This window comes from Euphorbia lathyris, chromosome 7 (assembly GCF_963576675.1).
Source record: "Euphorbia lathyris chromosome 7, ddEupLath1.1, whole genome shotgun sequence".
NCBI lineage: Eukaryota > Viridiplantae > Streptophyta > Magnoliopsida > Malpighiales > Euphorbiaceae > Euphorbia > Euphorbia lathyris.
In genome coordinates, this window is record NC_088916.1 from 50010267 (window position 1) to 50021869 (window position 11603).

General features: G+C 35.2%; 1 protein-coding gene across 2 annotated transcripts; it reads left to right on the forward strand.

The window, feature by feature from the left end:
- The first annotated feature begins 2758 nt into the window (after positions 1-2758).
- Positions 2759-6662, forward strand: LOC136200476 (uncharacterized). Of its 2 annotated transcripts, XM_065990851.1 has the most exons (6): positions 2760-2931; positions 3016-3367; positions 3488-3683; positions 4075-4206; positions 6057-6207; positions 6292-6662. In XM_065990851.1, the coding sequence occupies exons 2-5, from the start codon at positions 3066-3068 to the stop codon at positions 6177-6179; spliced, it is 753 nt and encodes a 250-aa protein (XP_065846923.1). In that variant the 5' UTR covers positions 2760-2931; positions 3016-3065; the 3' UTR covers positions 6180-6207; positions 6292-6662. The 2 variants fall into 2 exon arrangements, with proteins under 2 accessions (XP_065846925.1, XP_065846923.1); XM_065990853.1 differs by having other exon boundaries at positions 2759-2931; positions 3065-3367; positions 6057-6662.
- The last annotated feature ends 4941 nt before the right edge of the window (positions 6663-11603 follow it).

The window sequence follows — 11603 nt, forward strand, 5'->3', positions numbered from 1 at the left end:
GTATAAAACAAAAAGATATAAAAAGAAAGACAGGACAAAGTTAGCATGAGATCAAAGGACAAGGTGCGTAGAATTGAACTCAGTACCAAAGAATAGAAGCCTGAAGTTCAACAAAGCTAAGTGGAATGGAACTCAGCATCAAAAGCTCTCTTACTAGTTGTCGTGCAAAACAAAACTGACCAAAAAGGGAACTCAGTATAAGAGTTAACAACAAACGAAGACAACGTATAAAGAAGAGGACGAGTAAATCCTCAGGACAGTATGAGAGATCCGTTCACTAAAAGACAAGTTCTGCAAACCGTCTGCACCAATAATTGAATCCTCGAAAATACGTAATAGACACATTCCGAGATGTATGGGTCAATGGATTATTACTAAAAGACAACTGCCGCAAAAAGACGAAGTCTATAGGAACAAGACAAGCCTGACGTCTGAAGAATTCAGAGGATAGGATTGGCCTACAATATCTGAAGCTGACCAGAATTTGTCTCCCAAAAGAGCCGTTTTGGAATCAACGGCTAAATCATTTCAAATGATCCTTCTACAGGTCTTCATCTATATAAAGACAATCAAACCTCTTGGATCATTGCTGAAGTACAAAAAGAAAAATACAAGAAAGAAAAATACAAGTTCAAAGCACTTCAAAACAAGAAAAAGATCTTACACTCATTTTCTATTCCTGTGTAAATGCTAGTTTGATTCTCTGTAATCATCTAAAGTGTTCTTCCTCTGAAAGAGAACAAATTGTATCAATTGAAATATTGAGAGTGTTGTGCTGAGTGTTTGGTTGTAAACATTCAGTGGTAGAGAAATCTAAGTACCGGGCTGTGGTGCTTAGTAGGAGTTGAGTAGAAGAATAGAGGACGGTACTCTTGCATATTCAACTGCCTATAATCGGTTTGTGCTCTACCTTTAAAGAGCTCAGTATTGGATTCCAAAAAGCCCGGAGGATTCTGGGGACTGGACGTAGGCAGAGAGGCCGAACCAGGATAAGTGATACTGAGTAATTTCTAACTCTCTCAAATATATATATGTATATGTGCTTGTGTTGTTTGTTGCATTTACTCAGCATATAAACTGTTAGAAACAAACACGGAGTAAATCGAAGTGCTGAGTTGGAAACCAACTACAAGAGAGTCAATTCCCATCTCTCAAGTAAAACAGTCTTAGTCAACATCTGACTAAAGCTGTCTTACGCTAAGCTCACCCAAGCTGACCAAAGCTGAGCTGTTCAAATTACTAAAATAACTAAGTCAACAAAATTAATTAGCGAAAAAGTTATATTAGTTCCTAACCCCCCCTTGGAACTAATCACACGGGACCAACAAGAAGCAGTCGCTGGCTAGTTGGAGCTCCGCCATAATCGCCCGGAGTTCAACAGCCTCACTCGTTGCGCACGGGTCCATTAAATAGCGGCCGATGCTAGCACTGACCCTCCCTGTCCTTAGCTATTAGCTTGACCCTTGCGATAAGGCCGTTTTCCCCTAAAGAAGCATCATAGTTTATTTTTATGACGTCTCACTCCATCTTGATGAGCAACACCATCAAAGTACATCTTCCATAGTGGAAGTCCGGATAAGGCGCAAACAAGAGATATCAAGTCTTGTAAGGGTCTAGAGATATAGTGTGTGTGTGTGGGTGGTGGGGGGGAGGTCGGGTTTGACCAACACCATTCAACTGCCATTCCCTAATGAAATCATGCACTTTTGACTGTAGCACCTCATCGTCGATCCATTCCTCCCCGTGCACAAATTTGTTCCTACGAAACCAAATCCACCACATTACGCACACTGGTCAAACTGAGTCTGTATCACGTAGGCGCTCCAGAAACGTCTCTATCAGGAGAAAGTATCCAACGCTGCAACCTTATCGATTTGGAATGAAGCAACAAGTCAAAATCCACAATCAAGAAGAGTCCAACCTTAATTTATACTAAGTAGAGAAACTCAAAGGTCATGAATTGCCTATTAATGAAGCAAATTCAATGAAGCAACAACTGGTACCATAGAGAAGTGGAAGGCCTCGGATTAAACACATTGGCAACCAGCATTGGACGAGGGAATTTTGTTACGGAAGCGGGCCATCAACACTCGAAGCCAGATCTGAGATCCTGAAACAACATGTGGAAGGCTGTTTATCCGACTTGGTGCGTAAAACATACTAAAAGCTCCAACCCAACACATAAGAATGAATGGTCATAACCACATCTTTCCAACATCTATAAAAGAATCAAGAGCGAGATAACTAAAAATAAGTATGCATCTAACATTGTTACATTTTCGTTAGGTTATATTTGATCGTTTACTAACTTAATTTTTGAAGGTTACATATGGGCTATTTCTGTTGTCACAATCGTATCTACACAAGGTGATAAACGAATATATTTGATGTATATTAATAGAAAATCTATTATCAAGATAGATTGAACTTTACTGATAAAAATGGCTAATTATATATATTTTTTCACTAATTACTTTTCAAGGAAAAATATGTATTTATTTTCATTGATTTCATTGAACTCTATTTATTATAGAACATGTCGTGTTCAATTAAAAAAGTCGAGAAGGTTAACTTATATCGCAGATTTTTTAGTTTTTTTTTCTAGAAAAAGAAGTTGCTAATGACATGTTTTTCAAAAAAGAAAAAAAGTTGTTAATGACATTGGCAACCTTAACCATTCCATCCTTTCTAAATTGAAAAAAAAATTAAAAAACCACGTGTTCCGTGGACATAAATAAACGGTAGGCCTATATTTCTGTTTTCCTTTGCTTCCTCAGCGTCATAGAAATAAGGTCGGTGAAAATTAGGGAGCCACCACAACTCAGTTGCGTCTACGACTACACGCCTCTCCCATTATTCTAAACAACATTAACATTTCTTCCTTTCTGCTTTACCTTCGGGATTCATCTGGTGATTTTCCTCTTCAATCAGGTACGCTTCCTTTTCTTCAATTGTTTCCTTAGGTTTTCAAGTTTCATTCCTCTCTAAGTTCCTGAAATTTCAATTTTCTTCCAGTGCTTTTGATTCTTGGAATATCGGCTTCGTAATTTCCCTGTTTTTATAGAATGCGGTCATTTTTCTCGACCTCTAAGGCACTCCGTTCCATATTAGCGAGTAAAAATGCTGGAAAATACTGGACCAGATCGGCAAATGTCTATACTTCTAAATTTGATAAGATTCGATGCTATAGTAGTATTGTTGGTAGCTCAACGCCATCGGTTGGCGATATAATTGATAGGAAGGAGAATTCTATTTTAAGCATGTACAGTAACACTAGTTCTGCTCAAAAGAGACAATTTCTGGGTTGCGGTGATGGAGAGGAAGGCAATGTTTTATCCAAGGTTTACGAGGAACGGCTTGTCCTGGGGTAATCTTAGCTAATCCTTTTGGTATATTTGCATTGCAATCAGGAATTTTTTTTTTTTCTTTTCCATGTATTGGTGTTATTGATGGTTAAATCGAGTGACATGATTTCAACTCCTGTCAGGTATTCTCCAGAGCAATTATTTAATGTGGTTGCAGCTGTAGACTTGTATCATGGATTTGTGCCTTGGTGTCAGCGGTCTGAGATACTAAGACAAAATCCAGATGGATCATTTGATGCTGAACTGGAGATTGGTTTTAAGTTTTTGGTTGAGAGTTATGTTTCCCATGTAGAATTAAAAAGACCCAAGTCAGTGAAGGTAATTTATTCACCTAAAGATTTGTGTTCTCATGAATTGGATGCCAAGGCCCTATATGGATAATTGAGATCACCATTACTGAAAGGTTTAAAGTTCTTCAGAAACATAGTCTTGAAATGAATGTGCCCCAATATGAATCTCTAATGCATTTGTGTTCATATTTGCTTGTTTTGGGACACTGGTAAATGGTAATTAATTATGAGTTTACGTTGGATGCCTTACATCTGGGTCAGTTTTAATACCTTTAATTGCTAATTTTGATTTCTCTTCATTTTTGTTAATTAGAGATGTCTGTAAGCCGTAATGTAAGTGTTATTGCACATTGCTATTAAAGTTTGAAGTGCATGGTTACTAATAATCAAAAATATTTTTTGTTCTGCATTGCTTTCAGACAACTGTATCACAGAGTTCGCTTTTTGAGCATTTGATAAACATTTGGGAATTCAACCCAGGACCAGTCCCAGGAAGTTGTGACCTTTACTTCTTGGTGGACTTCAAATTCCGGTCACCACTTTACAGACAAGTAACTTCCTCATCCTTTTCCATTTTTTTATTCTGAATTATTGGGAGTTCCAGTTTAAACAGTTTTATATGTGAAAGGAGTATAGTTTCATTGAAGCACTGATGTACAATAATCATTGTTAATAATTTTGAGAGTCTCATATACTAATTAGATTCAAACTAATGAAATAATCTTTTTTTTTTTTTTTTTTTTTTGAGATATTCTACATCATGTGCCTGGATGCAATTCGTATGTCATTTGTGGATGTAGAAATAACAGAAAAACTAATGCAATTTAGCTCTTCTGAGGCTGTTGAAGTTTGATTTTCCGAAATGATTTTTGCAAAAGAAGATTGAATTTTCTATGGAGATGTCGGTTGCACTTTAAAAAACCATTTAAGCAAAGTCCATATGCGTGCTAGGTGACAAAATAGAAGAATAAACATCATGCCCCTCATCACACACTCACACACACTGCCATATAACTAACCAACCCTACTCCCTAGATCGTAACTAACTTATGCCACCTCAGCACCCCCAGCTGTTTCTTCCTTCTAGAATAAACATGGTATATTTTTGGGCCATGGAATGAATGGACTAAAACGGGTTTAGGAGTCACTTCTCTATCAGAAAAACTGGATGCTTTTTGTGGAATCCAATGTCACCCGCTGCATTTGTCGCAGTATGAATCTAATGTTATCTCTTGGTAGATGAATAATATTGGATATCATATAACTCAGTAGCATGTCTCGTACTTCTCATTTGGCAGTGCTACTTTCTGAGTAAAAATCCTAAAGTATGAAGTTGTGTTTATTATAATTTATTTGAAAAGACCCTACCTCCTTATTTTGATATGAAAAGTACTGTTCATGGCTCCCTCATAATTTTTTTTTTTTATCTTCTTGTGGTTATGGATGCTACAAATGAAAGATGTACCATAGAACTGTTCAGTTGGATATTGTGTCTATTTGCAAAAAGGTTAATATCATTAGTTGAAATCATCAATATTGTCTAACTGGAACTTGGAGCATGGAATTTATGTTTATTTTTGCATTTGACTTGCATTTGTTTGGTTTGCACATAGAACCTGTTATGTAACACTAAAGTTCATTTAGGTAAGCACACCTGAGAGGTTGGAGTCAACATTCTTTTAGTTAAAAACACTTTGATGCATAGTACCACTATTAAATGTGGTGGGAGCATTGAATGTTTTCCATTGTTTGAAGCAGTGTATGTACATCAACAAATTTTTGTTTATTTGCTATTATACTTAAATGTACTATTAAAAATTCGCAAGTCATGTAGCCTGGTATGCAACTGGATTTCAGTAGTAGAAACTTATAGGTAGCCCAAAAGGACAACTTAGAAGTGATATATGTATACACCTGCTCAAGTAACAAGTCATGCTTATGCCCAGTACTGCACTTTATATATAGATGGCTGCTACTTAAAGTCATAAACTCAATTTTGTGATGTCCATCATAACCATATTACAATAGGATTAGAGAAAAGCAGTATGAAATTTTTTCATGCTAATTGTAACAAAAATCAGAAAACCACTGATATAGTAGATTTTCTCCTCGTTTTTTTCCTAGTAACATTTCTCTTCAAAGTTGGTATTTAGAAAAAGGTAGAATTTAGTCTAGATTCAGATCCAAGGATTGATTGAAAGTTTTGGAAATGATGGTCACTATCATGAATCTCAATTCCAATCACCAAAGAAATAGAAATGCAGAACATCTTATGATGTATCAGTATTCATGTGTTCCAAGTATTTTCCATGAAAAATATCTGCTGCAGGCTCTGAACTTTGAGGTTTTTTTTCCTTTTACTAAATTGAGCATACTGATTTGATGATGGCATTTTTTACAGGCGGCATCAATGTTCTTCAAAGAAGTGGTTTCGAGGCTGGTTGGTTCATTTACTGAGCGTTGCCGTTTGATATATGGACCAGCTATCCCAATACTTGAGAACCCGTACGGGGAGAAGGTTTGAAAGACTTGACTCAATGCAAAATGAACTTGTGAGTATTTTGAAACCGTGGAGCCGATTGATCTTTGTACTCGCTGTGATTCAGAGGTCTAAATAATAAATTTTTTTTTTCCAGTCACATACCAAGTAGAGAGAAGCTTATTCTGCTTCAGCACATTAGATTTTGTTTTTCTTATACAGCCTTGTTCACAAATCATTAACCTTAAAAATGTACATTGTCCGTTATTAGTACTCTAGATGAAAGATTCAACTAAAGTAATTTTGACGCTAGGCAAGTAGTGCTAACCATCACAGGCACACATTGAGCTGGTTTTGATGGAGGATTCTTTTGATTTTAGATAAACTGTTTTTTCTTTAAATGGTCTATGCAGTCCTATTTAGTCAGAATAGGTGGCTGATTGGAGATATTTTACTGCCGGGTCAATAATTTGATGCTGTGTTACACTCCAATCAATGTTTAAATGTTAATACCGTGTAATTACTTAATTATGTATTTTTTTAACTAATTATTTGTATAAAATTTTAAACCCTCAAATATAAAATAGACCTTATTTCTCCTTTGCCGTTATGTTTTTCTTCTTCTCCCCAAAAGAACAATGTAATTACAACTCTGCTGAAGCAATCCTCTCCAGCCTAATTGCCGAGCCCAGCCCAAACGTGCAAAAATATTGTGAGACCTGTTAGTATAATGGATTTTGCCCAATTCATTGATTTGCATTATATTATTGTGAGAATATTACTGCGAATGGAAATTTTGTTGATATGTTTTAATTTGATCTTTATAGTTTGGTTACTGAAGTTCTTTTGTTTTAAGAAGGCATGGCATAGCTCTTTGGGCAGGGTAAGAACTTCATAGGCTAAATCAGTTTGATTTTTGATATTAACTGACCTCTCACTACATATTTTGTCAAAAACAATAATAGTACTATAATATAAGTGATCAATCTAAATTAACATTAATGTGATTTTGACGGACAATTATTGATGGGTCAATGAATGTCCAAAACAATGATTAAAGAAACATCAATGTGTCTTAAAAAAAAAAAAATCATCAATGTGATAAGATAATGGGACAGAAATTTATAGTTATGTCGTGATTTGAGGGCCTTAAATTGGTTGAAGTGGTTGAAGGGGTTGGATTCAGTAATGGTGGAAGAGAACGAATCCAAATGTTATTTTAGCTTTGAAGAATGACAACTTGGAAGGTTTTTCAGCTGCAGGACTTCTTATTGAATGCTGTAAATAAATCTGTTAATGGGTCTCTTTTCTTTTCGTTCTTGAACCGAGAGATCCATGAATTGGATTGACCCGAACTTAACCGGATCTGATACATAAATACTTATTCAACCCTGGTTCAAATATGTACTATTTTCATGTTGGGCTTAGACTGAGTTGGACCAGGTCAAGGGAAATAATTTCCAAGTATAAGCTTGATCTAGTCCCCCCAACTAATATATTTATATTATAAATATAAATTCAAATTACATTATGATTAACGACAAAAATAAATAAAAAAATCCAATTAATTCATGAAAACTCAATAAATATAATCTAAAAAAAAGAACATTTAACAAAATAATAAAAAATTAAAAAAAATAAATTTCAAATCCAATCAGGTTTATATACGCGTTTGAGAGGATCTAGTCAGGTTGACCCAAACATTAAATACGCATATCCAACCTATGAAGAGTGAGTTTGGACGGGCCACAGTGAGCCGATAAATCCATTAACTAAGTCTAATTATAAAGCTTTTTTCCCCCCTTCTGGAAGAACTATTGGCAGATTATTCCCTCAATTTTTGTCAAGTGCAGTGCTGGTAAAACCACACCATTTTCTGGCTAATCTATATTCTTTAGTTCCTGCTGTTTCAAAAATTACTGTAGTGTACCTACTAAGTCTAATAATTTTTAAAATACTATTGTGCAATTCTGTAAACAATATTTCTATTATAGTTATTATTATGCGAGCTGGTCCAAATGCGTGCATGTCCCTTTTTTAGGAAGAGCATGTATATATACTCTTAACGTAAAAAAAAAAACAATAAAATTTATACTCAACATATTCAATGTGAAACAATTATAATATAAAAAAGCAATAAAGTTTATTCTCAACCAGAAACAATTTTAAACCTAAGCAGTGACGAGGTAATTTTTGCCTATACATGGGCAAAAGGAAAAGAAGTTGTTCAATCCTTCAATCCTTTAAGAGGTGATACAGAAGCAAAACCATCCTTTAAAGGTTGATTTTCTACAAATGAGGTAGATTGGCACTCATGTGTCTCCTTTGCCTCCAGAGAGATTTTACTATACGGTTCAGCACACTACGTCATTGTCATCTGTACGCCGAACCAATAATTCAATAATATGTGAGATATTAACTAATAACATATTAACATATTAACATGTGTAATTAATTAATTGTTTATACAAAATTCGAAACCCTAAAATCTAAAATAAATGAAATGTCATGAAATTATTAGCTTGATTTACCTTATCATCTGCACCGTGCATATACTAAGATTTTTCATTGTCTCCATCTCCAAGCTTAAGTAAGAGTTCGGGCTTATGGGTTTCATTACTTGGATCCAGCCATGTAGAGTTATCTTGATTTAAAATGCTACATGTTTGAAAACATTAAGCACAAAATTTTACATTTCATTTGTAACTTAAAAATGTTAAGATTATTATTGTTGCATAAGTTGCAATAATATATATAATGAAAGTGACACATTCTATTTTGGAGATGTAATAATCAAAGTTGAATGTACATAGCTACACCTACACCTACGTAGTTTCACTGAAATAGCAAATATAGGCAAGGTTGCCGAAAAGAAAGACAAATCCTATCCTAGTTAAGTGAGAAATCACTTTGATTTTATATCTATAGACATGTGATAATAATAATAATTGATCAAATCAAATCACATCATTAATATTAATATGGTTATTATGTATTTTACGTCAGTAAAATCACATCATTTATTTTCCCTAATGGATGACAGACTATAAAACATGAAAATGACAAATGAAATGAAATCAAAGTTGTAGAAAAGAAAAAAAAAAGATGGCGGCCATATCTCTTTACACCTCAAATTCTAAGACTGGATTTTTTGCTGTCTATTATCATCATCATCACCCATGTTTATGTCCTATAATCTCATAATTACCTTTTTCCTTTGGAGTTTAGTAACTTCAACTGTGTATTATATCACTCACTTCTATTTAATATCTATGGATGAATAAACATAACTATTTCTTAAAATATACACAAACATGTAAAATTAACTCAACTTGTAACAATCAACAATAGTATTACATACGCATATATAGGAATATACGGAAATTCTAAAGCAATTCTAATGGCATTCTACCGGCATGCGGCGTACGTGGAATTCAAGCAGATTAGGACTAGGATTATAATATCTTCAAGTAATTACAACTTTCTATCCGTTATCATTCTCCCTCAAGTTGAATAGAGAGGGAATAAATTGTTAGCTGTCACGAAGTAATTGAAACCGAGACATAGCTAATGGTTTGGAAAAAAACGTCTGCTACTTGATTTATGGTTGATATCTATCGAAGCAACAATGATTTGGAATGAACTTTGTCCCAAACGAAATAGCAGATTTAAGAAATACGTTACTCAGTAGATTTACACTGGTTTGGCCTCTCGCCTATGTCTAGTCCTCCGAATACATTCTTCTGAGCTTTAATCCACTAAAACACTTTTTAATGGGTACTTTAAGGTTCTCATAGCACAATATGTGCCTACACCTCTCCTCGTTATATAGTTCTAGCGATTTGTAGGGGCACATCTAATGAGTGTTTTACAAATATGCACACCCAAAGCTACTATGAACGCATGGAATGTACATACCGACAAAACGAGTCTAAAAATGGCACTTGTGCAAACTGTGCAAACTGTCGTGAAGTGATGTAACAAATATATTTTTAACTAAAAGACAATTTTAGTTTCATTAATCGTCAAACCTTTAGTATTGTTTTAATTCAGTCACTTTATTGTTGGTCCCGTGTAATGTAGTATGATTAGTTCCAAGGGGGGATTAGGAACTAATGTAACTTTTTCGCTTAGTAATGCTGACTTAATTAAAGGTTTGATAATTTAACTCAACTTTAGATCAGCAAGGCTGAGTGAGGTATGAGACAGCTTTAATCAGATACTGACTAGAGCTGTTTCAATTGTGAGTTGAGAAGTAACACTTTAGGTCAGCTTCCAACTCAGCACTCTGATTACTCAGCGTCGGCTTGTACGAGTTATTTACTGAGTAATTTAAGCAAGCAACACATACATATACATATATATATCAAGAGAAAGGGTTAGAGATTACTCAGCAGACTTATCCTGGTTCGGCCTCACCGCCTATGTCCAGTCCCCAGAATCCCTCCGGGCTTTTTCAATCCACTACTGAGCTCTTTAAAGGTAGAGCACAAACCGTTTACAATAGCAACTAAGTATGCAAGAGTACCGTCCTCTATTCGTCTACTCAATCCTATCAACCACTGAACACTATAACCGAGTGCTCAGATTTTCTCTACCACTGAGTACTATAACCGAGTACTCAGCTTCACTCTTCTAACCTTTACAATTGATACAGAATTATTCTCACAAAACGAAGAACACTTTAGATGAATACAATTCACTCTAGACTTTTACACAATGATTGGAATTGGGTGTAAGAACTTGCTTTTTCTATTCAGACAGATTCTCTTTTGGATTCTTTGACTTAGTGAAGATTTTGCTTGTCTGTTTCTCTTGTATGTGTTAGACGATGATCCAAGTGATGAACTTGTCCATTTATACTGAATTCTGAAGCTTCAATGATTTGAAAATCCGACATAGCCGTTGAGAAGATCGGTCTTCTTCGTCATTATGTGGTCAGCATTCAGAGTCGCAGGCTAATCCTGTCTTCTGATTTGCGCAGGAGGCAGGCTTGCCAGTTTCGTCTTCTTACGCCAGGTTCGTCTTCTAGCGCCAGGTTTGTCTTCTAGCCAAAATCCAGACGGTCCATGCGTCTCGAAAAGATCCTTGATCATATTTCTGAGGCTTCTGATTTGTTGCAGAGATTTGTCGGACCTTGTCTTCTAGTAAACGGATCATTGGTGCTGACTTCATCTTTACTCAGCTTGACTTAGTGGCGTCTTGAATTCTGCTCAGCTCGACTTCGCAGCTTCACCTTCAAGCTTTTCTAAAGAAGACATTTCTTTTATAACGCCGAGTTGTATTCTACTCAGCTTCTGCTGTGTGATCTGCTTATGCTGACCTTGTTCTGTATTTCTTTTTATGAACACTTAGTTCCTGTTCTAGTCAGTTTACTTACTCAACATTGAACAAACATATTAGTATAATTAAACCAAAGCACTTAAATTTAATTATCTTAATCATGGGATTAACTTAAATAATTTTGTC

Coding starts and splice junctions, on each gene's coding strand:
- LOC136200476 (XM_065990853.1), top strand. CDS start 3,066: ATGCGGTCATTTTTCTCGACCTCTAAGGCACTCCGTTCCATATTAGCG. Junction 3,368..3,487: donor GAGGAACGGCTTGTCCTGGG/GTAATCTTAGCT, acceptor AACTCCTGTCAG/GTATTCTCCAGAGCAATTAT. Junction 3,684..4,074: donor AAAGACCCAAGTCAGTGAAG/GTAATTTATTCA, acceptor CATTGCTTTCAG/ACAACTGTATCACAGAGTTC.